General features: G+C 42.9%; 2 protein-coding genes across 6 annotated transcripts in view; one reads left to right on the plus strand and one right to left on the minus strand.

The window, feature by feature from the left end:
* LOC131202527 (uncharacterized) overlaps positions 1 to 4,459 on the plus strand; it is a 50,874-nt gene extending 46,415 nt beyond the window's left edge. For all 3 annotated transcript variants that reach the window (XM_058191622.1, XM_058191625.1, XM_058191624.1), the window contains one exon: positions 3,526 to 4,459. In XM_058191622.1, the coding sequence (XP_058047605.1) occupies positions 3,526 to 3,721 (196 nt within the window). In that variant the 3' untranslated portion in view covers positions 3,722 to 4,459. The remainder of the gene's footprint in view (positions 1 to 3,525) is intronic.
* An 8,862-nt stretch (positions 4,460 to 13,321) lies between these two features.
* The window catches only part of DENND2A (DENN domain containing 2A), a 94,039-nt gene continuing 81,905 nt past the window's right edge, over positions 13,322 to 25,455 (minus strand). For 2 of the 3 annotated variants that reach the window (XM_058191119.1, XM_058191117.1), the window contains exons 16-20: positions 24,836 to 24,877; positions 22,331 to 22,448; positions 17,263 to 17,502; positions 15,940 to 16,026; positions 13,322 to 14,080 (exon numbers count right to left, since the gene is read on the minus strand). In XM_058191119.1, the coding sequence (XP_058047102.1) occupies positions 14,049 to 14,080; positions 15,940 to 16,026; positions 17,263 to 17,502; positions 22,331 to 22,448; positions 24,836 to 24,877 (519 nt within the window). In that variant the 3' untranslated portion in view covers positions 13,322 to 14,048. The remainder of the gene's footprint in view (positions 14,081 to 15,939; positions 16,027 to 17,262; positions 17,503 to 22,330; positions 22,449 to 24,835; positions 24,878 to 25,455) is intronic. The other variant, XM_058191118.1, reaches the window with a different exon arrangement.

The raw sequence follows: 25,455 nt of genomic DNA on the forward strand, positions 1-25,455 counted from the left end.
CTCCAAGAATTCAAATACATAACATCAGCTGAGGCTTTTTTTTTCTTTTAAAGGCAAAAAAAATGTTTTTTAAAAGAAAAGTAAAGCCTCTGATGATCAGGCAACTCAGCTGGGATCGTCAGAGCCTTTTAAAAGTATTTTTTTACAACCTCTTCGGCCGAAGAGGTTGTAGAAAAAATGCTTTTAAAAGTTAAAAAAAAAAAAAGGTTGGCTACGCCCACCCAATCACATTACCCCCACCTACCCACCACCCATAGAACCGATAGTAACAAATTTTACATTTCACCACTGCCTAAATTACTAGAAAATGTAATATATCTCATTGAAAGAAAGGCCAATAGAGACCTTGTAAGAAAATACTCCTGGCTCTGTACATTTCTTCCTTGTTCAGTAGTGACAGAAACAATAGTATGTTATATGTTATATTTACTGTGACACGAAGATGCCTTAAGAAATATTTTAAAGGTAAATCTCCTTGCTACATTGCCCCCATCTCATCCTCAGCCCATGGTAAAGAGACTCTAAAGCTGCCTTAGTTCTATTGTTAAACTAATTTTCCCTTTTGCCATGACAAATCATGTCCACAACACCTCATTGAAGTGGTTGATGACATGGTCAAGGTTTGGGAATTGTCCAGCTGCAATTGACAACTTATTTGCTTAATTATATTTGGGCAATGCTCTGAGTGGGCACTACAGCCCTCTCTAGGCAGTTTACGGAGTCAGCGTATTGCCCCCAACAATCTGGCTCCTCATTTTATCAACCTTGAAAGAATGGAAGCTGGGTCAACATCGAGCTCCATCAGGATCGAACTCCTGGCTGTAGGCAGAATTAGCCTGCAATATTGCATTCTAACCACTGTGCCACCACATCTCCCCTCTGTCTCCATTTTGACTCTGGCTATAGACAAACCATCAACTGACTTGTTCTGAGTGGACCAACCTGGCAGATTTCCCCCACCCCTGTTTCTTTCATTTTGAGAGTAATTGTGAGACAATCCCATTAAAAAATATATTCTGGCTGACTGGTTGGTGGGGTATAGGAAGGATAAAGCACAAGGGAATTCTTTCTCACTGTGTGAAAATTCTGGGTGGGTTTTTGTGTTCTTTGTATTTCTGACAGTAGAGTATCAAATTGATTTTTTTTAAAAAAAAATCTGTTAATAACTAGTGGCAGAACTTCTTATCAACTTCCTTAACTATTGGTGGATAAGGGTCCCCAATGGATCTGTTCAAGCAAAATTTCATCAGGCTTTGGTCTGGAATGCTTTGTTTTGGATTTTTACCCAGAAAAGTATGGAAATTGGTAACCCAGCTGGCATTTTCCACTCTGCAATTTTATTGCTGGCTGCAGGAACTCACGTGTCCTGCTCCTAATGTCTGACTATGGTTGAGAATAAGGGTGTCATCTAGTGGTGGGTTTCAAATATTTTTACAACTAGTTCTGTGGGTGTGGCTTGGTGGGTGTGGCATAGCTTGGTGGGCGTGGCTTGGTGGGTGTGGCAGGGGAAGGATACTATAAAATCTCCATTCCCACCCCAATCCAGGGGAAGGTTACTGCAAAATCTCCATTTCTTCCCAATCACCTGGGACTTGGGAGGCAGAGAATAGATGTGGGCAGGGCAGGGGTGAAATGCTCCCGGTTCGCACCGGCTCTCCTGATTAGGTAGCGATGGCAGCTGCTGGTTCGAAGGACCGGTAGCAAAAATCCCTGGCCCTGCCCCCCTGCCTCTGCTGAGCCGCACCATCAGCAGAGGGGTTTTTTTTAACACTTTTAAAAGTTTTTCTTCAGCCGAAAACATACCTTTAAAAGTAAAAAAAACCCCAAACCCTCTGATGATCGCGGGGCTGAGCAGAGATCATCAGAACACTTTAAAAGTTTTTTTTAAAAAAAACCTCTTCAGCTGAAGGGGAAAAAAAGGAAAAGGGGGGGGGCTTTAAAAGGCTCTTCTGGCCATCTCAGCGGAGTTCCTCATCACCAGAACCTTAAAAAACATGTTTTCTACATGTTAAAACAATTATTTTAAGAGGTTCTGGGCTGCTATGAGGGAACTTCAGCTGAGATCATCAGAGGAGTGGACTTTAAAACTTTTTTTCCTCTGGCAATCCCAGAGGAGTTTCCTGATCCTAGCAGGCTTTTAAACTCACTTTTTAACAGCCCGCACTTACAAGAGCCCCCACCCATGCCCACCCAATGCCCCCTCCTCACTTACCTATAATTACTGCTCTTTCGGGCTGGCAACGGCATGCTTTCTTCAGCTACTGAAGAAAAAAAAAAGCTTGCTTTGACTTCCTGCTTTGCTGGCTGAGGAACTCTGGGATTTGAAGTCCACAATAAAATAAAATAAAATAAAATAATAAAATAAAATATTTGTGCAGCTTTCTGAGATTTGGTGTGTTCCTCTAGTGTTTCACTCTAACTACACAAACACACAAAATCTCACAAAGTTGTATGTGGCATTTTGTGTGTGTGTGAGTCAGTTGTGTTTGTTGTGTAAAATGTGAAAGTGTGAGGTTCCTGCTTGTCGCAGGGGCCATTTTGGGTGAAGTGCATCTGCTTTTACATTGTGTGTGAGTCAGTTGTGTTGTGTTGTGTTGTGTTGTGTGTGTGTAAAGTGTGAAAGTTGGTTTTTGGTACCTCTTATTGTTTTGTATACTGTTAATTATTTTTATTATTTATTGTTATTGGCCACCCCACCCAGTCATCTGACCACCAAGCTACGCCCACCAATTAAGCCACACCTACAGAACCGGTAGAGAAAATTTTTAGATTTCACCCCTAGGGCAGGGCCACTCAGAATTTTTACTACTGTTTCTCCGAACTACTCAAAATTTCCGCTACCTGTTCTCCAGAACTGGTCAGAACCTGCTGAAACCCACCTCTGGTGTCATCTCCTTACCTGGAAGGCATTGAAAAGCAGTAGTCCTCCACATCTTCCTGAATTGTAATTCCCAGCCTGCACTTAGTTGCTCAGGAATGGTGAGCAGAGTCCAGTGGTGGGTTGCTACCAATTTGCACTGGATCGGATGAACTGGTAGCGGTGGCATTGGGAGGCTCCGTTCACCCACCCGGACGCTTCTGTGCATATTGTCAGTGCCCCTCTGGACTCCTTGAGAAGTTGAGTTGTTGATGAAGAAGCAGCTCAGTTCCTCTTGCAGTGTTTTGCAAAAAAAGATTTTGCAGTGTTCCGAATCTGTGGACCAGTTAGCTTCTAACAGAGAGAAACTCCTGTGTCTGCTTTCTAACGTGAGTTTTCCCCTTTTCCATCTGCAAGTCAAAAATCCGCATCTTCCATTGTTGTCCCAAGGGGATGTTTTGCCATCTCCTTCCCCATTCCAGTAGGAGCATGCATGGTTCTTGCTGGGTACCATTTTATTGGGTGCTGCTGGTATATGCTGTGAAGTTACTTCAGAGAATAGGGAGGGATAAGGGGTGGTGAAAATGTTCTTAACGCTCATATTCCATGATTATCCCCTAATCTAGTTTAGGGTCTAGCTTAGCTCACAATGTCTCTTTTCTTTGCAGCTTAATGGCTGGAATCATCGCTGGGCTACTTGCTGGGGAAGACACAGATAACTGCGTCCGGATGGGCCTCCTCTCAGCCAGTCTTTCCCTCCGCTCTTATGAGCCTGTTTCTCCATTGATCAACAGCACCAGTGTGAGCTTGGCAAGGCTCAAGGCTCAGAGATGGCCTGTGGCCAAGATATGGAAGCTGTCTTAGCTGGAGTTGAAGATTTTCTTCCATTTCTCCTCCAGTCTTCATAAGTGGAGGGGAAAAAACAGTGCCTGTATCTCCCTGTGCTGCATTCTATCTTGTTCTAACTCTGTTTACTAAGTGTCATGCCCCAGCATATAATTTTTATATATGCTGTTGTGGCTCTCTGGCTCCATTTAGTGGCTGGAGGACAAATACCAATCTATATTGTTCTGAAGCTGACCAAACCCCTTTACCTATCAGCCCGCACTCTCAAAACAAGTGCACGTTGGGAAGCCAGATTCCATTTTCCTTTAGCATTTGGAGGAGGCAGAAACACAAAGAAAAGTCCATCTTAATCTATGGCACATGTTCATCCAAGGACAAACCCACATCCCACACACAGAGCATTGCTGTTTCACCATATCCTGTTCTTTCAATAAAACATCCAGATCTATGCGCACAGTCTGTTTTGTTGGAAGATAGGTGGGTTTATATAAAATAAATCTACACTTGATCATGCACATTTGCAGGTATTTCTTTAATCTACATGGTTTCTACTAATTGTTATGGGAATAAGAATTATATTAAGTAAAGAAGTGTAGCTTCCAGTTGGAGATGCTGTTAATTAGGAGAAATAGTCTCATTTTTGTGCAGTCTTTCCAAAGCTCTACCTAAATGGAGATTGCACTCCACTCTGGAAATCTGATTTTATATACTGCTTATTTAAAATGGAAACATTAGTACAGTATTGGATAGTATAGTATTGCAAGATACCTTTGATAAGGTATATCTAAAATGCCTTTACTCATAATTCTAACAGAGCAAAACTGATTCAATGATGTTGGAGAACTTGATTTAGGCTGTATTTTTAAACAAGCGTTTAAACAATCTCCCTAAATTAATGCATAAATTGAAACTCAAAGTATTCGTCAAAGTTCATACGTTTTAAATTTAGAGGTAGTCTCAAAAATACATAAAAATCCATGCTTTAGAGGAAGAAATAATAGTTTTAGTAAAAACAATGGGACAGAACGGATTATTAATGCTATTGAAATAGACTGATCTGTTTCTTTCTAGTTGTAACAGTTGAGGAACAACAACAAAAAAATCAGGAACGATCAATACTTCCACAGAAGAACAGAGGGGAAAAAATGATGTACTCATCACTAGCTCATTAGGCAGAAAGTTTTCTTTCTTCCTTTCACCGGCAAAGTTCTTAAAGTGCCTTCGAGCACCTGCTCATCCCCCCAAAAAGGGAGGAGTAGCTAATGTTCCATTATCACAATGGAGGAGAAAGATGGCATTAGACACATGTCTCAATGGGAATACATGCTTTGCAAAGAAGTTGGGTGTTACTGGGATGGAGAAGTGGTGGGGGGAGGAAAGAGGAAGAAAATTTCCAAGGAGACGATACGAGCCATAAAATTGATATCATAACAAAGGTGGGGGGGAAGATGTGTAAAGAGAGGATGGGGTGGGGGAGGGGACAAGCTGGGACACTGAAGGTATAAAAGGCTTCCATCATCCATGCATGGAAAAGAAAGAGAGAAACACTCCAGCCCGTTATGGCTGTTTGAAATTGCTCCAACGGGCTTCAAGTCTTTAGATAGTTGGGCAAGAAGAGTCAAGAGTCAAGTATGAAGGTATCTAGAATGACCATCCTGGTGCTTTCTGTGCCGTTTTGTTTTCTGATTCAAACTGGGAAAGGGCTGGCTGCTGAAGAAGTCAACCCAGCTGGAGTTGCAAATTTTAGGAAGACTGTCCACCCCAGTCAGAGAGACAAAGAGGTAGAAGGGAGGAAACCGCCTTCCCCTAGATTGTGGAAGGCTGCAGAAGGAGAAGCCCAACTAGGTGATGGAGCGTATGGCAAAGCAGGAAGCAATCTGCAGCTGGGAACCAGTAAGCAGAAGCCAAATGGCAAGGGGTCGTTTCTCCCACAGTCCCCTCCTAAGAGCAAGAGTCCTGGGCATGAAGCCCACTTAGAAGGCCATGGGACCTTTAATACAGATACGGTGAGTAATATATGTATATTTAATTAATTTTGGTCTGATCCTGAAATGCTCTTCCAATTCTTGCCGGAAATAAAATTTTACTTTGCAGTTGGGTTTTTGTCAGATTAGCAGGGGAATGGTGTTGTGGCACTTAAATGTGACGAAGGGATGAACTGCAGTTAGAAGATTATACAGGATTTTTTATTTCTTATTTCAGTATTCAGGAAATACAGATAGTCCTCGACTGACGATCATAATGGAGCCTCAAATTTCTGTTGTTAAGTGAGATGTTTAAGTGAGTTTTGCCCCATTCCACGACATATGTTGCCACAGCTGTTGAGTGAATCGATGCCGCTGATAAGTTAGTAACCCGGTGGTTAAGTGAATCTGGCTTTCCCCATTGACGTTGCTTGTCAGAAGGTCACAAAAGGAGATCACATGATCCTGAGACACAGCAACGGTCATAAATACGAACCAGCTGCCAAGCATCTTAATTTTGATCACACGATCATGGTGGGCGCTGCAAAGGTCGTAACTGAAAAATGGTCCTAAGTCACTTTTTCTGGTGCCATCGTAACTTTGAACGGTCACTAAATGAACTGTTGCAAGTTGCGGACTACCTGTACTTGTAAATTGGCGTGCCTTAAATCAGGGGTCTCCAACCTTGGCAGTTTTAAGCCTGGCGGACTTTAACTCCCAGAACCCCGCAGCAAAGCTGGCTGGGGGATTTTGGGAGTTGAAGTCCACCAGGCTTAAAGCTGCCAAGGTTGGAGACCCCTGCCTTAAATTAATCCTCATTCCTTGAAGCAGATAATGAGAACCAAAAAGCTAGGAATGATGTGGAATTGCACCTTCTCCTTCGACAAAAGCCAATGTAATAAGGTTTAGCTAACAAAAGTTACTATCAGCCTCACTAGAAGACCAGACCAAGAAATCATTGCTACAAGAAAACTAAAACGACTTTTATTGAGATTGGCCAGAACTGAAATTTGCAACTGTAATTCTTTTATTAGGAGGAAAAGTTCTTATACAGGTAGTCCTCGCTTTACAACAACTTTGTTTGGGGGCCATTCAAGGTTACAACGGCACTGAAAAAAATGACTTTTATGATCATTTTCACACTTATGACCGTTGTGGCATCCGATGGTCATGTGATCAAAATTCAGATGCTTGGCAACTGACTCATATTTATGACGGTTGCAGTGTCCCAGGGTCAGGTGATCCCCCTTTTGTGACCTTCCGAAAAGCAAAGTTAACAGGGAAGTAAGATTCACTTAACAGCCATGTTACTAATTTACCAACTGCAGTGGTTCACTTAACAACTGAGGAAAGGAAGGTCATAAAGTGGAGCAAAATTCACCTAACAAATGTTTTGCTTAGAAACATAAATTTTGGATTCCATTGTGGTCGTAAGTTGAGGACTACCTGTACTCTAGTGAATTAAGGGGGCATCTGTCTGAGATGCTTCTGAATATTATCTAAACAGTGTAGACTTAGGAAAAAGTTTTATTTCTTGTCACCTTGGCGACAGAGTTTGTCTATCAACATCAACTTTCTTAATCTCTAGTTATATTGGTTCACGATCACCATAAAAATATAAGTGTAGCAAGAAACACAATACAAGTTAATGAATTATTGAGACAGAATTTCTTACTTTCAAACAATGCTTCTTATCTGCAGTTTCTTTTATTTCCTTCTCAGTATTCCTGCCCTGGGATCCAGTTGAAAGCCTGCCGAAAACCGTCTGACTGCGATGGCTGCTTGGGCCTCTATACTTGCAAACTTCCAAAAGGAAGGTGCGACTTCAAAGCAGTTTCCCGACAAACAGGTACCACAGAAACTAAGCAGAACATCAAAGTATCAGTGAATGAGATCCTTCTCCCGTTTTCAAATATTCCTTACAAAGATCAATGCAGTGCTTGTTCTCACTAAGCACTGTGATGTGCTTAGTGTGATGTAATGACTAAAATATTGCACTAGGACTGATGTTCAGGGGAAAAACCAGGGGTGAAATCCAGCAGGTTCTGACAGATTCTGGAGAACCAGTAGCGGAAATTTTGAGTAGTTCAGAGAACCAGCAAATACCACCTCTGGCTAGCCCCAAAGTGGGGTGGGAATGGAGATTTTGCAGTATCCTGCTCCTGGAGTGGGGTAGAAATGGAGATTTTGCAGTAGCCTTCCCCTGCCGTGCCACTAAGCCACGCCCACAGGACCGGTAGTAAAAAAATTTGGATTTCACCACTGGGAAGAACCAAAGTAAAATTCAACTTCAACAATAAAGCTCAGAGGATTATCAATATAAGAGAATATTTGAAGCTCAGGGTTGAACTGTGGGGTCTTTTCTCTTCTCTTAGCTTGGTTGTCTTCTTGCAGATGTTTCTAGTTTGGTAATGAAATATCTGCAAGGAAACACCCAAGCTAAGAGAATACCAAAGGACCCCCTGATAGGATATTCACACTATCTCAGCCACTGAACCCAACCTTCCTTGCAAGATTGTGTTATGGAGAAACACTGAAAGAGAGCAAATTATATTACTTCCAACTTTTGAAGGAATAGTAGTGACTAATCTGAATGTCTAAATAAATGCCTTTACATCTGCATAGTTCCATAGAAGAAAATTACACATTATGATCTTTCATTCAAAAAGAAAATTAAATTTCCCACAGGAAATTAGAGATCAGTGAATGCTTTCCAAACATGAATAAATATACAGTCTGTCATAGTGATGTCTAGAACTAAATTTGACATAGTGTACAGTACGAAACTGCTGAACGGTTTCAAATAACGTCTTCAAGCAATAGGCAACAGAGGGCGCTGTAAGGTCACAAGAAATGGAAATCTGATAAGATTTAGAATGCTCTTGAAATCTTTGTACAGTACTCTTTTCCTCATATATTTTTAAAAAAACTACATGTGAAAGGTTTTGCCATTGGCTTTGGCATCAATTTCTCCTGCAATGATTAAAAAACAAAACAAAACCAAAGCCTGGTCCTTTAAAAATTCATCCATGATGTCCTTCCTTCCAGCCTTGATCTTAATAATCTAGCTGATGTTTAATCTCATGGTGACCCTATTCCTATTTTTTTTAAAAAAATCCTGTTTAATTCAAGGCAAAGTCACTGTGTATAAATTTTATAAATTGTATTTCTCCATAGTTGTGTTCAGGTAATTAGGCTGGAGACACCTGTTAGAAAGGAAAAAACACGCCATTAGCTAAATTTGGATCAAGCAATACAGTCAACATATTTCTCTCCTTCATCAACGAGAACATTTTATTAGGTTCCTGGTTTTTTTGAGACGTATCACCATATTGGGGGGGAAAAAAAGCAGTTAGGTTTGTAATTTGCACATTAAAAATGTGTACCGGGATTTTAAAAAATCCAAAGAGAAGAAAAAGGTATTAAATCAGTTTTAACCTTGTCCCAAAATGTAAAATCCAAAGGCCACTCTAGGAAAGAATGGCATCATAGCTATGAACACTAACTGTTCATTGACAGTTTGAGTATCTTTCCTATTCCAGTTTGTTGTTTTGAGGGTAAAATGCAAAACCTTAGCCTTGGGGCCACAAAGGAAGAAAAAAAAAATGAAAGGAAAAGGAAAAGGTTTCCTTAACTTATTGCCCTCAAGATTTTCTGGACTTCTCAAATTCCCAGTGAGCGTTTTTCATGCTTTCTAGAACCTGAATTTCAACATAATTGGAGACCATCAAAATGGAAATTCTTGAATGAGAAGCAAACCATTTTCAAGGGAAAAAAAACCAGGGAAGTCCAATTGCCTTTTTGGAAACGCACCTTTTCACCATGGAAGAGCTATCCATGTTCTACCCATGTAATTAGCATGCCACTACTCATTGTTGGCTTTTTCCACTCAGCCCCAAATCTGAGTCCGCACAGCCTGCAAAACTTGCTGTAGACAATTTTAACTTGCCATGGACCACAAAATGTGGTTGCTTCTAAACTATGGATTATGCCTTAAAATATTGAGCAAGGACAAGTAGTTGTGGTTATCTCAAATTTGATTAAAATTGACAAGCTTTTCCTGGCATAGAAATGCTCCAGAGCTGAAGATGACAAGGGGAAGAGATGTTGATAAGCTGGCATTCTAGTTTCTACCATGTAAAGCACTGACGTGTTTTTTTCTTCACACAGTCCATCATGAAAAACTTTTACTATTAAGTGTTGTCATTACACTTAATTTTTGGAAGACTTGCTTGCAACAAAGTTGATGGTGCTCAATGTCACCCCAAACTACAAAATGGGTGGCAAATGAATTTTATTAATAAAATTTAATAATAAAAATATAGTTTGGAAAAACTAATTTCCCATACGGGAAGCCACGTCTACCATTTGGATGATGCTGTAGTCACTTTAGTGTTGCATGTTCTCACTGCATAAGCTTTATGCATTTTATCCAAAATGCTTCATTGCTATTGTGGAAATTGGGTTATATGGATTCGGTTTGCAGTCCACACAACTGGCTGCATCCCAGGTAAAGATAAAAGTTCCCCTCGCACATATGTGCTAGTCATTCTCGACTCTAGGGGGCGATGCTCATCTTCGTTTCAAAGCCGAAGAGCCAGCACTGTCCGAAGATGTCTCCGTGGTCATGTGGCTGGCATGCTCAACGCCAAAGGTGCACAGAACGCTGTTACCTTCCCGCCAAAGGTGGTCCCTATTTTTCTACTTGCATTTTTAATGTATTTTTGAACTGCTAGGTTGGCAGAAGCTGGGACAAGTAACGGGAGCTCACTTCATTAGGAGGTGCTAGGGATTCAAACCGTTGAACTGCCAACCTTTCTGATTGACAAGCTCAGCATCTTAGCCACTGAGCCACCGCATCCCCAGGATTCCAAGGCAAATCCTCCCCTTTTCATGTCTGACAAAGATTTGAGTGCTTCAAATCGGGGCTTGTTGCAATGTTCTCACTTTATCTTTAGCTTCTGTCATTGACATCCACTTGTAATTCTTCTGTGTTGCTCCAGTGGTGTTCCCGTATTTTGATGGAAGAAAGTCCAACTTTCTGAGGGAAGGATGGAAGGAAAAGGAATGCTCTCATGTGTGCCACTGTCCCCAGCCTTACTCTGATCTTCAAGGGGTGGTTTTAATGTATGCAATGACCTGTCATTGTTCACCATTGCAATACTACAATCCTTGGGCATATTCCAGCCAAGTTTTTCCTATATCCATATAACTGATAGGTTCACTCAGGAAGATGTGGCTTCTGATAACTCAGCCAGGAATATTTTCATGTTCTGTATTTTTCCTTCCCAGGTGGCTTTCTCCGGAATATCCAGGAGAGATAAAATATACTGTCTCAGTGAAAAGCTGATCCAAAACATTTCCGTGAATTTGGGGATGGAGATGAATTAGATAAATTATCTTGAACATGAAAACTGCTGCTGAATAAGCAACCTTTCCAAGCTATAGTTTGCCTGCATTATTCAAGGTGTCATAAAGGAAGAAGATGCCTTTATCTTGATGATTTCACCTTGGAGGAGCAGTAAATCAAACAGATTTCCTTTTTTCTTTTTCATCTTCCTTTTATTTATTTTGCTTATTACTTCTGGTTCTTCATTTTGCATAACACTGTTTATTCTGAAAGGGAGTGACGTGATGGGGGCTGTACATATATGTGTTTCAGGGACTCACCAGAATTTCTAAAAAATAAGCTTTCCCAGCTCTTAAAGACACTGGAGTTGACTATATCAAACTGTGTGCCCTATTCCTTAGCTACGATTTTGCTTTTCCCTTTTTTATCACTAGGCTAAAGTTTACTGGAAGTGGGAGTGGAGTTTGTACACATGTAATATTTACGCCAGAGACCCACCCGTGGTCAGCAGCCACTTTTCTCCATGGTCTAGAATACCTTCAATGCATTCTCATTAGTTGCTGCACCTAAAAATGAAAACCCCACATCTGGTCACATCACAATGAACAGCTTTCCTTGAAGTTGAGATTTCAAGGTCACTTCTTACACTCGGCAAGACCACAATTGCATTGGCATCCTTCAGTTTCAAAAGACTGTAGTATCGTGCTCTGGAAAGATCCTAAAACAGCATCTAGGGTGTCTAAAGAGGCCAATTCGAGTGGCAATCCCTTCCACACTGAGGGCAGATACACTGTCCCCTGCCCAGCCCCCAGGTTTCTCTGGTTCCGGGACTACCTCTTTGCCTCAACCTGTCATGTCCCACTCCTCCGCTGACGGCCGGGTCAGGGAAATCCGAATCAGGCGTGCCTCTGCAGCTCTGCCAAAGTCCTAGCAAAGTCCTCAGGGCAGGCAGGAGATCAGCAAGATATGTTTAGACTTTGCCTGGCTCAGAGAATGCCAGAAAGCAGATCCTTTATATAGGCCATGGGGTGTGGCTCCATGACTCAGCACTTATCCAGGCCTGCCCCTCCCTTCCTTCTGTTGCCTCCGCCTATCAAGTCTTCTGACGTGAGGGTCACTCCAGTCGGCAGCTGTTGGTAATTGACCTCCCTCAGGCTCACATGCTGTGGAGGAGGGGGAGGGGTCTAGTTGCTCCATTTGCCTGGGCATGGAGCCAGAGCTGGGGGCTGGAGGTATTTCTTCCTCTTCAGCCTGTCTGGGCATGGAGCCAGGGCTGGGGTCGGGAGGCATACTAGAACATTCCTCCGTGTTCGGAAGCAGATAAGAAGACCCCGGCTGAGGTGAGATTGGACGAGACACAACACAACCTACGGAACAAGTGTCTCTTTGAATTGGAGAAGGCTATGCTGTGTCTTTAGCCTCCAAGCTGAACAACTGGAGATCAAGGTTTCCCAGTTGTTAATGTCCATTCCCAAGGCCTTTAGGTCCCTCTTGCAGATATCCTTATATCGCACCTTATATCACTGTGGTCTGACCACAGTTTTGTTTATTGAGATTTACAGAAGGACAAAGGTGTGGATGAAAACACCTTTATGCTTTGTTGACTTGAAGGTACAAACAAGTTGCCACAAATTCCACATCACGGGTGCGATCTGCGTGTCAGGTATGGTACTTATAAATAGTGTCACTTCACACATATCACTATTGTGTAAATAAATGCAACAAAATGAAATGATATGCTTGCATGTATGAATCTCCATGCAGTGTAACAAACACTGAATAACACAAGAGGAATGCAAGGGCAGAAGGCAACTGTTTCACAACTGTCCTGGCCACTAGGGGGTGCACACAATCCCATCATCAAAACCATCCGATCCATCCTTTAAAAGCAGTGGTTCCCACGCTTCACCCGGGGTGGTGGTGGTGTGTGGTTTGATTTTTAATGGGGGGCAATTTGGAACCTTGTTGAAACCAAGTTAATGGCCTTTTGGGCTTCCTCCACGTGAGTAGGAGTTCACTTTTTGAATAGTAAGAATTATATGTCACAGGGATGGGGGGGGGATCAGGATTTTAGAGATGCTTAGATGGAGCATGGCCCAAAAAAGGTTGGGAACCACTATTTAAAAGCCTTCAGGCGTTTTTCTGTTGCTTGGGGGGAAGCGGGTGGGGGTGGGGGGTGGGAAGGTTTTTCAAAGAACTGCTTCTACCCTTCAAATCGCCCTCTGAATTGTACTCCAGAAAATACACACGAACAAAACAAACTACATACAATACTTGGAACTAAGCACGTGATTTTTTTGTTTTTTTTTGTTTTAATAAACACATACTTCCAATGGCAACAGATCAGACTTACTCTGAAGAAAGGTGTGGACATATATCCCAAACTCCAGGAAGGGGCAGTAAGTCATCACATAGTGGTCAGTTGGATTAAATTCTGAATGGATTCAGTAGTTCCCCCCCACCACTACCACCACACCTACTGGTTTATACAGGTTCTTCTTTTCCCATCTCTACGTGCCCTTTCTTTCTCTTCTAGTTATTTCTGCATCACTTTTACAGCCATTTTACAACCATATTATCCAAGTTAAAGCAGCGCCTATCCTTGCTGTCATCCCTTGGGAAGAGTAAATGGAACAAATGCCTCTGCCTAATAGTCTTCCTAACCTCAGTATAAATAAGAAACGTTTTCACAAAAAAAAAATGTAATAGATAAGGTCTTTAAATCACCACAAAGTCTGCAAAGGGTCAGTGAACAGAGAGGCTGGGCAGTGCTTTGTCCAGTGCATGTTCTTCATCCAGTCAAACCTGGAGGCCCCTTTTGCACCATGCTGTATAGGAGGCCGCAAGGTCAGCTGTCCACCCAGGTGCAGCTTTTAAACGCTGCTGCTCTGGAAGTTTCTCCACCACTGGAGCAGGCGAAGCTGGACTTGGGTTTTTAAAATGGGAAAAACGAACGGGAGTCCATGTTGTGTCTGATGAAATGCTTGGAAAAAGATATCCTTCTCTCCACTCCTGGTGGTGTTCCAAGTACTTATTTCTTATGAAGAAATTTCATTCTGCTACCTAGAGAGGATGAATGGTGGGGAAGGAAAGACAGAGACAGACAATATTTATGGAAAGAAAAAGACAACTTCTTTACCTGCAGAAAAGACTTTAAGTTTGAATCTCCAACCTTTCCAGGTAAGAGTAAGGTAGCATCTCTGTGGAGCTGAGGCCAAACAGCAGACAGCTCTGCAATTTTTCAGGATGCCTTGATGGGAGATTGGAAAATGACCCCCTACAACAGGGGTGTCAAACTCAAGACACGCAGGCCAGATCCGGCCCAAGGGGTGCTTAGATCTGGCCCGTGGGGCCCTGGAAACAATGAAGGACAGCCAGCAGTGCCTCTGCCAGTGACAATGGAGCTCACGTGGCCCTCCCAGGCTGTATTTTCAACCATGATGGCCTCCTGCAGCCCTCTGCCAGTGAAAATGGAGCTTGGGGGGCCTCAGAGGGCTGCAGGAGGCTGTCGTGGCCGAAAACAGGGTGGGGATGGTGTCCCCGAGCTCCGTTTTCGCTGACAGAGGGCTGCAGGAAGCCATTGTGGCCAAAAAGACCCTTGATGAGCGATGTCTAGCTGGCCACGCCCACCTTGGCCACGCACCCCCCATCTCCCCCATCCCCCCGAGGTCAAACACAATTCTGATGTGGCCCTCAATGAATGGAGTTTGACACCTCTGCCACCAATGGAGTTTGATACCTCTGCCCTACAATGTCACCTGAAGTCTCCTGCAATTGCAGAAATTATGCCCTGAGAATTTTGGATTGTTTTAGAAATGTCATGATTCTGTGGCCACAGAAGATAGAGGTAATTCTATAAAGATTATTAAACTTATATGTTCACCATCCAGTTATGTGCCAAGTCTCCTTTCTTATTAAGCAGGGATGTGATGGGGCAGGAAGCATTTTGGAAGGCAAGAAGCGAATGTTTACTGTAGTTAATATTGGAAAAAACTTTTCAGATTAAAAAATGCTTTTTTTAATGTTACATTATCTAAAAGAAATCCCCAATCCCCAGGCTTTCAGACCAGTACCGGTTCATGGCCTGTTAGGATCCAGGCCGCACAAGCAAGCAAAGCTGGGCAGGATCTGGGTAGTGTGTGAAACCATCCCCCACTTCCCCGGTCCAAAATTGGTCCATGGCAGGAGTGAAATGCTCCCGGTTCGAACCGGATTGCACGATCCGGTAGCAATGGCAGCAGGTGGTTCGGAGAACCGGTAGCAAAAATCCCTGTCCCCCCCATGCCCAGCTGAGTCACGTGATCATCAGAGGTTTTTTTTTTTTTAACTTTTAAATGCATTTTTTTCTTTGGCCGAAAAAATGCTTCTAAAAGTAAACAAAAAAAGCCTCTGATGATCGCGCGGCTCAGCTGGGATCGTCAGAGACTTTTAAAAGCATTTTTTCTATAACTGAGCCTCTGTGGCTCAGATTGGTAAAACAGTCTGTTACTAACACAGCTGCCTGCAATTACTGCAGGTTCTAGTCCCACCAGGCCCAAGATTGACTCAGCCTTCCATCCTTTATAAGGTAGGTAAAATGAGGACCCAGATTGTTGGGGGCAATAAGTTGACTTTGTATATAAATATACAAATAGGATGAAGACTATTGCTAACATAGTGTAAGCCGCCCTGAGTCTTCGGAGAAGGGCGGGATATAAATGCAAAACAAAAACAAAAACAAAAACCTTCTTCAGCCAAAGAGGTTGTGGAAAAAATGCTCTTTTTTAAAAAAAAATTGGCCACGCCCACCCAACCACATTGCCCTCCCAAGCCATGCCCACATAGGTAACGGGTGCACAATTGTGTAATTTAAACATGATAAAGTAAAAAAAAATATTAAAATCATGATCACTACAGCAGCTGAACTTGCTTGACTTCCGTACCTAATCCTTTCAAGAATTTATTAACTCCGCTCTGTTCTTCACTGGGAAGGGTCTCCAGATATTCCTGGGCACGTACCTCAAACAAACCTAGAGAGGTCAAGAACAACAGTAACAAAAAAAGAGTAACTATTAAGTTTATTGGTTTCAGTTGCTACTACCAATCAGGGAACATTATTATGCTTAAAGGGACACAGTGGCTCAGTGGCTAAGACGCTGAGCATGTCAATCGAAAGGTTCAGCGGTTCGAATCCCTAGTGCCACGTAACGGGGTGAGCTCCCGTTTTCCTTGCCCTAGCTTCTGCCAACCTAGCAGTTCAAAAGCACATAAAAAATGCAAGTAGAAAAATAGGGACCACCTTTGGTGGGAAGGTAATAGTCTTCCGTGTGCCTTTGCCATTTAGTCATGCCGGCCACATGACCACAGAGACGTCTTCGGACAGTGCTGGCTCTTCGGCTTTGAAACGGAGATGAGCACCGCCCCCTAGAGTCAGGAATGACTAGCACATATGTGCGAGGGGAACCTTTACCTTTATTACACTTAAAAAAGCAAAGCAGAAATCTACAGAAGTACTTAGATCCACCAAGTATCAGGAATCCATTGTAACTCAGTAGGACAACTCATGGCTTGTAGATAAAAAGTCTCAGGTTCTATCTCGGGCATCTCCAAAAAGGATTGGAAACTCTATTCCAACATCCTGGAGAACTGCTATCAGTGATGATAATGCTAAGGAGACAGTTAATTTGACTTAGTGTAAAGAATCTGGATATTTCGCATCGGGGTAAAATGCTCCCGGTTCGGACCGGATTGTCTGATCCGGTAGCAATGGCACTGGGTGGTTTGGAGAACCGGTAGCAAAAATCCCTGTCCCCCGCCCCCCCAATGCCCAGCTGAGCCGTACGATCATCAGTTTTTTTTTTTTTACTTTTAAAAGCATTTTTTCTTCGGCTGAAAAAATGCTTTTAAAAGTAAAAAAAAAAGCCTCTGATGATCGTGTGGCTTAGCTGGGATTGTCAGAACCTTTTAAAAGCATTTTTTCAGCCGAAGAGGTTGTTAAAAAATGCTTTTAGAAGAAAACAAAAACCTCTGACAACCAGGCAACTCAGCTGGGATCGTCAGAGCCTTTTAAAAGCATTTTTTTACAACCTCTTTGGCTGAAGAGGTTTTGAAAAAATGCTTTTAAAAGTTAAAAAAAAGTTGGCCACGCCCACCCAGTCACATTAGCCCCACCCACCCACCAAGGCATCGCCCATAAAACCGGTAGTAACAAATTTTACATTTCACCACTGCTTTGCACTATCCTCTTGTCAAGAGGACAAGCTCACCTTTGGCTCCCTGTTTTCGTAATTCTCGTTCTTGAATGAAGCCTCCAAACATCTGAGTCTCCATAAAAACTTCCAGGAACCTCCGGAGGCTCTTTGAAGAAACAGACTTCCGGAAAGCTTCGCGCTGGAGAGCCTTTTCTTCCTTCTCAGCAGGAATCATGAAAAGAGAGTAGTGTCCTACAATCTCCACAAAGAAGCGGACGAAAGCTTCTGACACCACTTCATTCAAAGGGCTGGCCTCTGAGGGGACATTGTAAGGAAATTAAGGAAAGGCAAAAAACAAAGGAGGAAATAGAATCAGAAGGAAAATATACTGGGGTTTAATGATCTTTAACTGTTTTTGGCTAGTCTCCAGATCTATTCCACTACATCAAGGAGAACCAAGCTCTCTCATGGGCAGCAATTCTGCTTTGCATTCAAAAGGTTTTTAGTACTATCTTCAGAGATGGGTTTCAGCAAGTTCTGACCAGTTCTGGAGAATCGGTAGCGGAAATTTTGAGCAGTTTGGAGAACCGGTAGTAAAAATTCTGACTGGCCCTGCTCCCATCTATTCTCTGCCTCCCAATTCCCAGCTGATCGGGAGAAAATGGGGATTTTGCAGTATCCTTCCTGTGGAATGGGGTGGGAATGGAGATTTTACAGTATCCTTCCCCTGCCACGCCCACCAAGCCATGCCACGCCCACCAAGCCACACCCACAGAACCGATAGTAAAAAAATTTGAAACCCACCACTGACTATCTTCAACACAGAATCACCAAACATAAGAGCTAGAAAGGATCGGGGATATTATCTAGCCCAACTCCTGCCGAGAGCAAGATTCCATTACTACAGCAACCCCAACAAATGGCCTCTCAATCTGTGTTTATATACAGCCATGTAAAATCTGCCATCTCTTATTATGGAACAATTATTGTTAAGATATTGTTAAGGTATTTTTTTGCTCCTATCTTATAACTCATTATGCTGTAACTTAAAGCCATTGCTTCCTAGTCCATATTCTGGAACTATGAGCAGTACTGTCTTGACGTCTACATGACGGACCTTCAAATGCTTGAAGACAACTAATGTGCCTTCCTGTACTCTTCTCTAGGTTAAACACAGTCAAACCTCTGAACGTTCCTCAAATATTTTTCTCTTCGGGGGGAAAAAAAAGAAAGAGGGAAGTTGATAAATGATTAGAATTTAGGGCAAAGGATAAGATTAGATATACAATGTAAATAAAAGAAAGAAAATAAAAATGAGAGAAAAAATGTAAAATATATTAATGAAAGCATACAAAATGTGTTGGAAGAGAACTAAAAAGTTGAATAAATTTGAAACCTGGCCAATATTCTGCTCAGAAAAAATGTATTGTAGATGTGTGTGTGTGTTAAAAAATAAAAAAAAATCTGCAAAGTATTTTTTCCCTTCCAGGAACTTTGCTGTCTCGATAGCTCTATTGTGGACACCCTCCAATTTGTGAATGATCTAAGCTATGGTGCCAGAACTGGATGGGATATCCCAGGTTGATCTGACCAATGCAGAAGATAATGATCTCTTCCCATGGGATCGAGTAAGATCCTTTCTTGAAAACCTGGAGAGATGCTGCTAATAAGCATACCAGGAGTGGGCAACCTGCAACTCAGATGTTGCTTAAGTACCCCAAATCCTTCATAATGTGTCACAATGACTGAGGTTGCTGCAATCGGAAATTCAGGAACATCTGGCCCACACCCAATTACCTCATTAACTTCATATAGTTTAAGGCAGTTGTATAGATGTAAAATCAACCCTTTTTGCCATCTCCTTCACAACCACCAGAAAGGCCTTTCAAAAGGTTAGTCTCCAACATTGGCTACGTTCCCCAACAGACTGGGAAAAAAGTGGAGCATCCAAATGAAAGCTAGCATCCTTTGGTCTTTTCAATTTGGAAGGAAAAAAATAAACTGAAAACAGAAGAAGTATGCCTGCTACAGAGAAACTGGGTTTTTTGTCTTTCCCCCCTCAATGCACATAATGCTCAGGGTTGCACAATGACAGTAGACGCAGATAAGAGTATTATGCTTTTTCACGTAATAGCTTACACAAACGAAGGTTAAGAATTCAATAGGGACAAAGGTACATATACAAAGTAATCATCTCTAATCTGCGACATTTTGTGAGCATCTCCAAGCATAAAACTGGGCAAAGCTATACTGCAGTGCTTTTCAGTTTCTGGTACGCCTGCCACTGGTGGTACTTTGGCACCTGGCAGGTGGTACGCGTACAACGGGTTGGAAAACACTGTAAAAGTGTAGTGGAGGGGATGAGCTGAAGCGGTGGCAGCACGGCAGAGGTCTGTGGGAAAGTCAGCTAGAGCTGAGGTGTTGCCAGGGCTCTCCTGAGTGCCCAGTGTTGATGTGCGGCTCTAGCTGATCGGCACTTCTGGGAGCAGCCTGCAGCCTTGGATAGAGGAGCCAGCTCGAACTGGACCAGAAGAGAAAAGGAGGCGGAGGGGGGAGAGAGGAGAGGATATAAAAGGAGGAGGTTTTGGTGGGAAAGGGGGAGGAAAAAAAGTCGACTGGGACCGAGAAAGGGACAGAGAAAGAGAGATAGAGAAGAGGAGAGGTTTCTGTGGGGCAAGCCTGAGGGAGAGAAGGGAATAGAAACAGGCACAAGTTTCCCATTAAAAGTATGGTAGGGACGTGGTGGCTCAGTGGCTAAGACGCTGAACTCGTCAATCGAAAGGTCGGCAGTTCAGCGGTTCGAATCCGTAGTGCCGCCTAACGGGGTGAGCTCCCATTACTTGTCCCAGCTTCTGCCAACCTAGCAGCTCAAAAGCACGTAAAAAATGCAGGTAGAAAAATAGGGACCACCTTTGGTAGGAAGGTAACAGTGTTCTGTGCGCCTTTGGTATTTAGTCATGCCAGCCATATGACCATGGAGACGTCTTCAGACAGCGCTGGCTCTTCAGCTTTGAAACGGAGATGAGCACTGCCCCTAGTCGGGAACAACTAACACATATGTGCGAGGGGAACCTTTACCTTTACCTAAGTGCGTGTACTTTATCACTTATTTCCCTTTTTTGGGGGGAAGTCATCAAGTTTTTGACACTTTGCTAAGTCACTGCTGGTACTCAAATATTGTCATGCCCTAAAAGAGGTACAATCTGTGAAAAGGTTGAAAAGTACTGTTATGCTAAATACAAAAGTCCCGAACTGATAAACAACCATTGTAAAAAAAAAATCTGCAAAGTATTTTTTCCCTTCCAGGAACTTTGCTGTCTCGATAGCTCTATTGTGGACACCCTCCAATTTGTGAATGATCTAAGCTATGGTGCCAGAACTGGATGGGATATCCCAGGTTGATCTGACCAATGCAGAAGATAATGATCTCTTCCCATGGGATCGAGTAAGATCCTTTCTTGAAAACCTGGAGAGATGCTGCTAATAAGCATACCAGGAGTGGGCAACCTGCAACTCAGATGTTGCTTAAGTACCCCAAATCCTTCATAATGTGTCACAATGACTGAGGTTGCTGCAATCGGAAATTCAGGAACATCTGGCCCACACCCAATTACCTCATTAACTTCATATAGTTTAAGGCAGTTGTATAGATGTAAAATCAACCCTTTTTGCCATCTCCTTCACAACCACCAGAAAGGCCTTTCAAAAGGTTAGTCTCCAACATTGGCTACGTTCCCCAACAGACTGGGAAAAAAGTGGAGCATCCAAATGAAAGCTAGCATCCTTTGGTCTTTTCAATTTGGAAGGAAAAAAATAAACTGAAAACAGAAGAAGTATGCCTGCTACAGAGAAACTGGGTTTTTTGTCTTTCCCCCCTCAATGCACATAATGCTCAGGGTTGCACAATGACAGTAGACGCAGATAAGAGTATTATGCTTTTTCACGTAATAGCTTACACAAACGAAGGTTAAGAATTCAATAGGGACAAAGGTACATATACAAAGTAATCATCTCTAATCTGCGACATTTTGTGAGCATCTCCAAGCATAAAACTGGGCAAAGCTATACTGCAGTGCTTTTCAGTTTCTGGTACGCCTGCCACTGGTGGTACTTTGGCACCTGGCAGGTGGTACGCGTACAACGGGTTGGAAAACACTGTAAAAGTGTAGTGGAGGGGATGAGCTGAAGCGGTGGCAGCACGGCAGAGGTCTGTGGGAAAGTCAGCTAGAGCTGAGGTGTTGCCAGGGCTCTCCTGAGTGCCCAGTGTTGATGTGCGCGGCTCTAGCTGATCGGCACTTCTGGGAGCAGCCTGCAGCCTTGGATAGAGGAGCCAGCTCGAACTGGACCAGAAGAGAAAAGGAGGCGGAGGGGGGAGAGAGGAGAGGATATAAAAGGAGGAGGTTTTGGTGGGAAAGGGGGAGGAAAAAAAGTCGACTGGGACCGAGAAAGGGACAGAGAAAGAGAGATAGAGAAGAGGAGAGGTTTCTGTGGGGCAAGCCTGAGGGAGAGAAGGGAATAGAAACAGGCACAAGTTTCCCATTAAAAGTATGGTAGGGACGTGGTGGCTCAGTGGCTAAGACGCTGAACTCGTCAATCGAAAGGTCGGCAGTTCAGCGGTTCGAATCCGTAGTGCCGCCTAACGGGGTGAGCTCCCATTACTTGTCCCAGCTTCTGCCAACCTAGCAGCTCAAAAGCACGTAAAAAATGCAGGTAGAAAAATAGGGACCACCTTTGGTAGGAAGGTAACAGTGTTCTGTGCGCCTTTGGTATTTAGTCATGCCAGCCATATGACCATGGAGACGTCTTCAGACAGCGCTGGCTCTTCAGCTTTGAAACGGAGATGAGCACTGCCCCTAGTCGGGAACAACTAACACATATGTGCGAGGGGAACCTTTACCTTTACCTAAGTGCGTGTACTTTATCACTTATTTCCCTTTTTTGGGGGGAAGTCATCAAGTTTTTGACACTTTGCTAAGTCACTGCTGGTACTCAAATATTGTCATGCCCTAAAAGAGGTACAATCTGTGAAAAGGTTGAAAAGTACTGTTATGCTAAATACAAAAGTCCCGAACTGATAAACAACCATTGTAAAAAAAGAAAAAGACTACCAAATGTTAAATTAAAAACAAAACAAAACCCGAACCCTGTTTGCCGTTGAGTGTGACTTCCTCCTTGTCATTTGCCAGTTCATTTCTTTGCTCCAGTATGTGTTCAAGCGCTCCTTGCAACTTTCGGGGCAAAATGGAATCCTCATCTTCCATCTAAAAAGAAAAGCATGCGTTCAAAAAAACTTGCATGAAACCTGATCCTGCATGCAGGGAGACCAATCTGACAATACCGCTCTTGTTCCATAAACATGCTTTTTTTGTGCCAGAGCATAACGTATTTTACACACTTAAAGCTGTTTGAGCTTCGGACAGTCTGAGAAAAAAATGACCGAACCTTTTTGGAGATTTGGTCTGTTTGATCCTTCATAGGCATCTGCAAAATCCCCACTTTCTATTAAATGCATGGGGCGTCTTTCCCCCTCGTGCATATGGTCAAGTTAAAAGGATAGGCATTAAATGGCATTTGGCGCCTAGGAGCGCTGAAGGATACAATTATAATAGATTCCATTTTGGGCCATGGCTTCCATGTACTTAGTTCCAGACTCAACCCTGAGAATGAAAATACTTTCTAATTGGACAGATCCTAATGCTACCAGTAGATCCTAATGCTACTGAGAAGATATTCCATCCTTTCTCCTTAACTGGTTTCCTTTTGTCAGGGAAAAAGGAGTACTAGAACACACAGGAAAATTGCCAATGAAAGACAATGCAGCATACACCTGGCAGTTGCAAACTACCCTTGCAATTTTCCATTGGCTATTATAACACAGTTTATATCTCTTTTTCTGATATCCTGAGCAGGGCTTTTGGTGGCCCCTGTTCTTCACTCTGTGTGTGTGAGAGAGTATATGTACACATACAACTCAATGGCAAAATACCAATATTACTTCCTATTTTCCCCATAACCACCACCATGTGAGCTGAGTTTGGCTGAGAGAGAGTGGGTGGCCCAAAGTCACCCAGCTAGCTGTCATACCTAAGCCAGGACTAGCACACACAGACTCCTGGCTAGCGCCATAACCACTACACCAAATTATGAGAAGATTATAACTCTTGTGGTGTATTGAGTTTTTAACTCCCAGCCAAGCTAATGGAATATTCTGGGAACTATTGTCTCCAGGTGTCAAGACAACGTCAGAAAGTTGAACTCGGGGCAAATTAACGCACTCTAGGAGCATTACACTGAAAGGGGGAGAAGGCACTGACTGCAGAGGCTGATTCTTCAATGTGAACTTTTGCCAGAAGATCCAGAAGGAACCATTTCCCCCCCAGCCCCGGTTCTATAGATATTTCTTTTTCATGCACCACATGAGCATAGCTAACCAGCACATGCCATGCACACTCCAATTCACATCATTTCTTGGCTGTAAACCACGAAAGCTAGACAAGATGGTTGATCAGTTGGCACCATCCAATACTGACCTGTTTTACAGGAAAGGGCCAGCTTCAAGATAAGAGTAAGGCAGGGGTGAAAAGCTCCCGGTTCTGACTGGATCTCGCGATCTGGTAGCGATCGTGGCCGGTGGTTCTGCGATCTGGTAGCGATCGTGGCCGGTGGTTCTGCGATCTGGTAGCGATCGCCGAACCATCTGCGACACCTACCGCCTGGGTGTCATTACTTCCTGGTTTTAACCAGGAAGTAATGTGTTTTTTACCTTCTGCGCATATGCAGAAGGTTTTGAGCATGCACAGAAGGTCTGTGCACGCATGTGATTCATGCACGCGGGCAGCATGTGCACTTCCAAGCCGGTAAGGAAGGTAAGTAAATTTCACCCTTGGAGTAGGACTGAGGAAAAAAATGCCATCTGGGGATAGCAACTTAATTAACAAAGTGGGGGGAGCCATTTTAAATTTCCCACAATGCCCTAGGATACACCACATTCTAAAAAATTATAGGTAAGTTCAAAAACTAACTTCCAGCATACAGTTGGCAAAAAGTATATTCAGAACCAAGTATATTCAACAGTGCTAGGGCCTTGGCAGTTATCTGAAGTTGTTTCGGCTGGTTCTGATGTGGGATTTTCTTTGTCTATTTTATAACTTTTGTTTCTAAATGATTTTCCCAAGGTTTCTAATACTACACATACTGATCCAAAAAGAAAAGGACAGCACTCTTGAAAATATTCTCAAAGTACATGAATTCTGGCTGGAAGAGCAGACGTATAATCAATCTTTCTTTCTCTCTCAAAGCCAAAGGTCACTGTTTCAATTATTTTCCTTTCTATACTTTCACTGGCAGCCAGTAACTCTGGCAGGTTTTAGGAGTTTGATGCTTCCGAAACTGCTGATCAGAGGAGACGTCCGGGTAAGACAATGTGCCTGCAGATTGGGAGAAGCAATGCCACCTCAAAAGCTCAAGTCTCAGCTTTTGATGGCTATCTGTTTCTAGTCTAGATTTCCCATCATTCTCTTTGGATTTGCAGGAATTAAGAAAGGGATAGGCTATTCTCAATAGATGATTTGCAGCAAAAGATTTCCCCATCCTTCCATTCCCCCTGAACAAATGAAAAAGAAAAGACTGAAAAATAAGTTATGCTTACCTGTCTAAGGAACCGGTTATTAACAAGGTCAACCACAAGGACCTGGCCATCAATAAATACACATAAAAGAGAGAGAGAGAACATTAGAGCAGGTGAGCCCTCTAAAAGTCTTGCATACAGAACTCAAAATGCCTCAAAAATTGTTAAGCAAAGAGTAATTTCAGGTATGACAGAAGGAAATTCTTGAATAATTCCCTTAAAGTATAGCTAAGTTTCTTCCAAGTAAATAGAAGAGAAATTGAATTTACTTTTTTATCCTGGCCCCAATGCCTTTGGGAGACACATTCCCAATGGACCAGTTTAACGACACCTTCAGGCTTTCATCCAGGTTTCTGCACTCCAGGGATAGAGGGAAGAAGTAGACTTATGTCCTTGAGAAAAAGACTGCCTGCTTTGCAGCTTTCAGGAGAAAAGGCTGCATCTCATCAATGGAATCCCATGAGCCACAAAAAGATATGAAATCCAGTCTGATCATAGGGTGGTTTTATGTATTTCACCACAAAACCACAAGCTGACAACTGAAACACATGGAAGCTATTCTTCACTTCTCTCTCTCTCTCCCTCTCCCTCTCCTTGTATCTCTCCCTGTGTGTGTATACATACATACATACATACATACA

This window comes from Ahaetulla prasina, chromosome 7, assembly GCF_028640845.1.
Source record: "Ahaetulla prasina isolate Xishuangbanna chromosome 7, ASM2864084v1, whole genome shotgun sequence".
In the NCBI taxonomy this organism is placed as follows: Eukaryota; Metazoa; Chordata; class Lepidosauria; order Squamata; family Colubridae; genus Ahaetulla; species Ahaetulla prasina.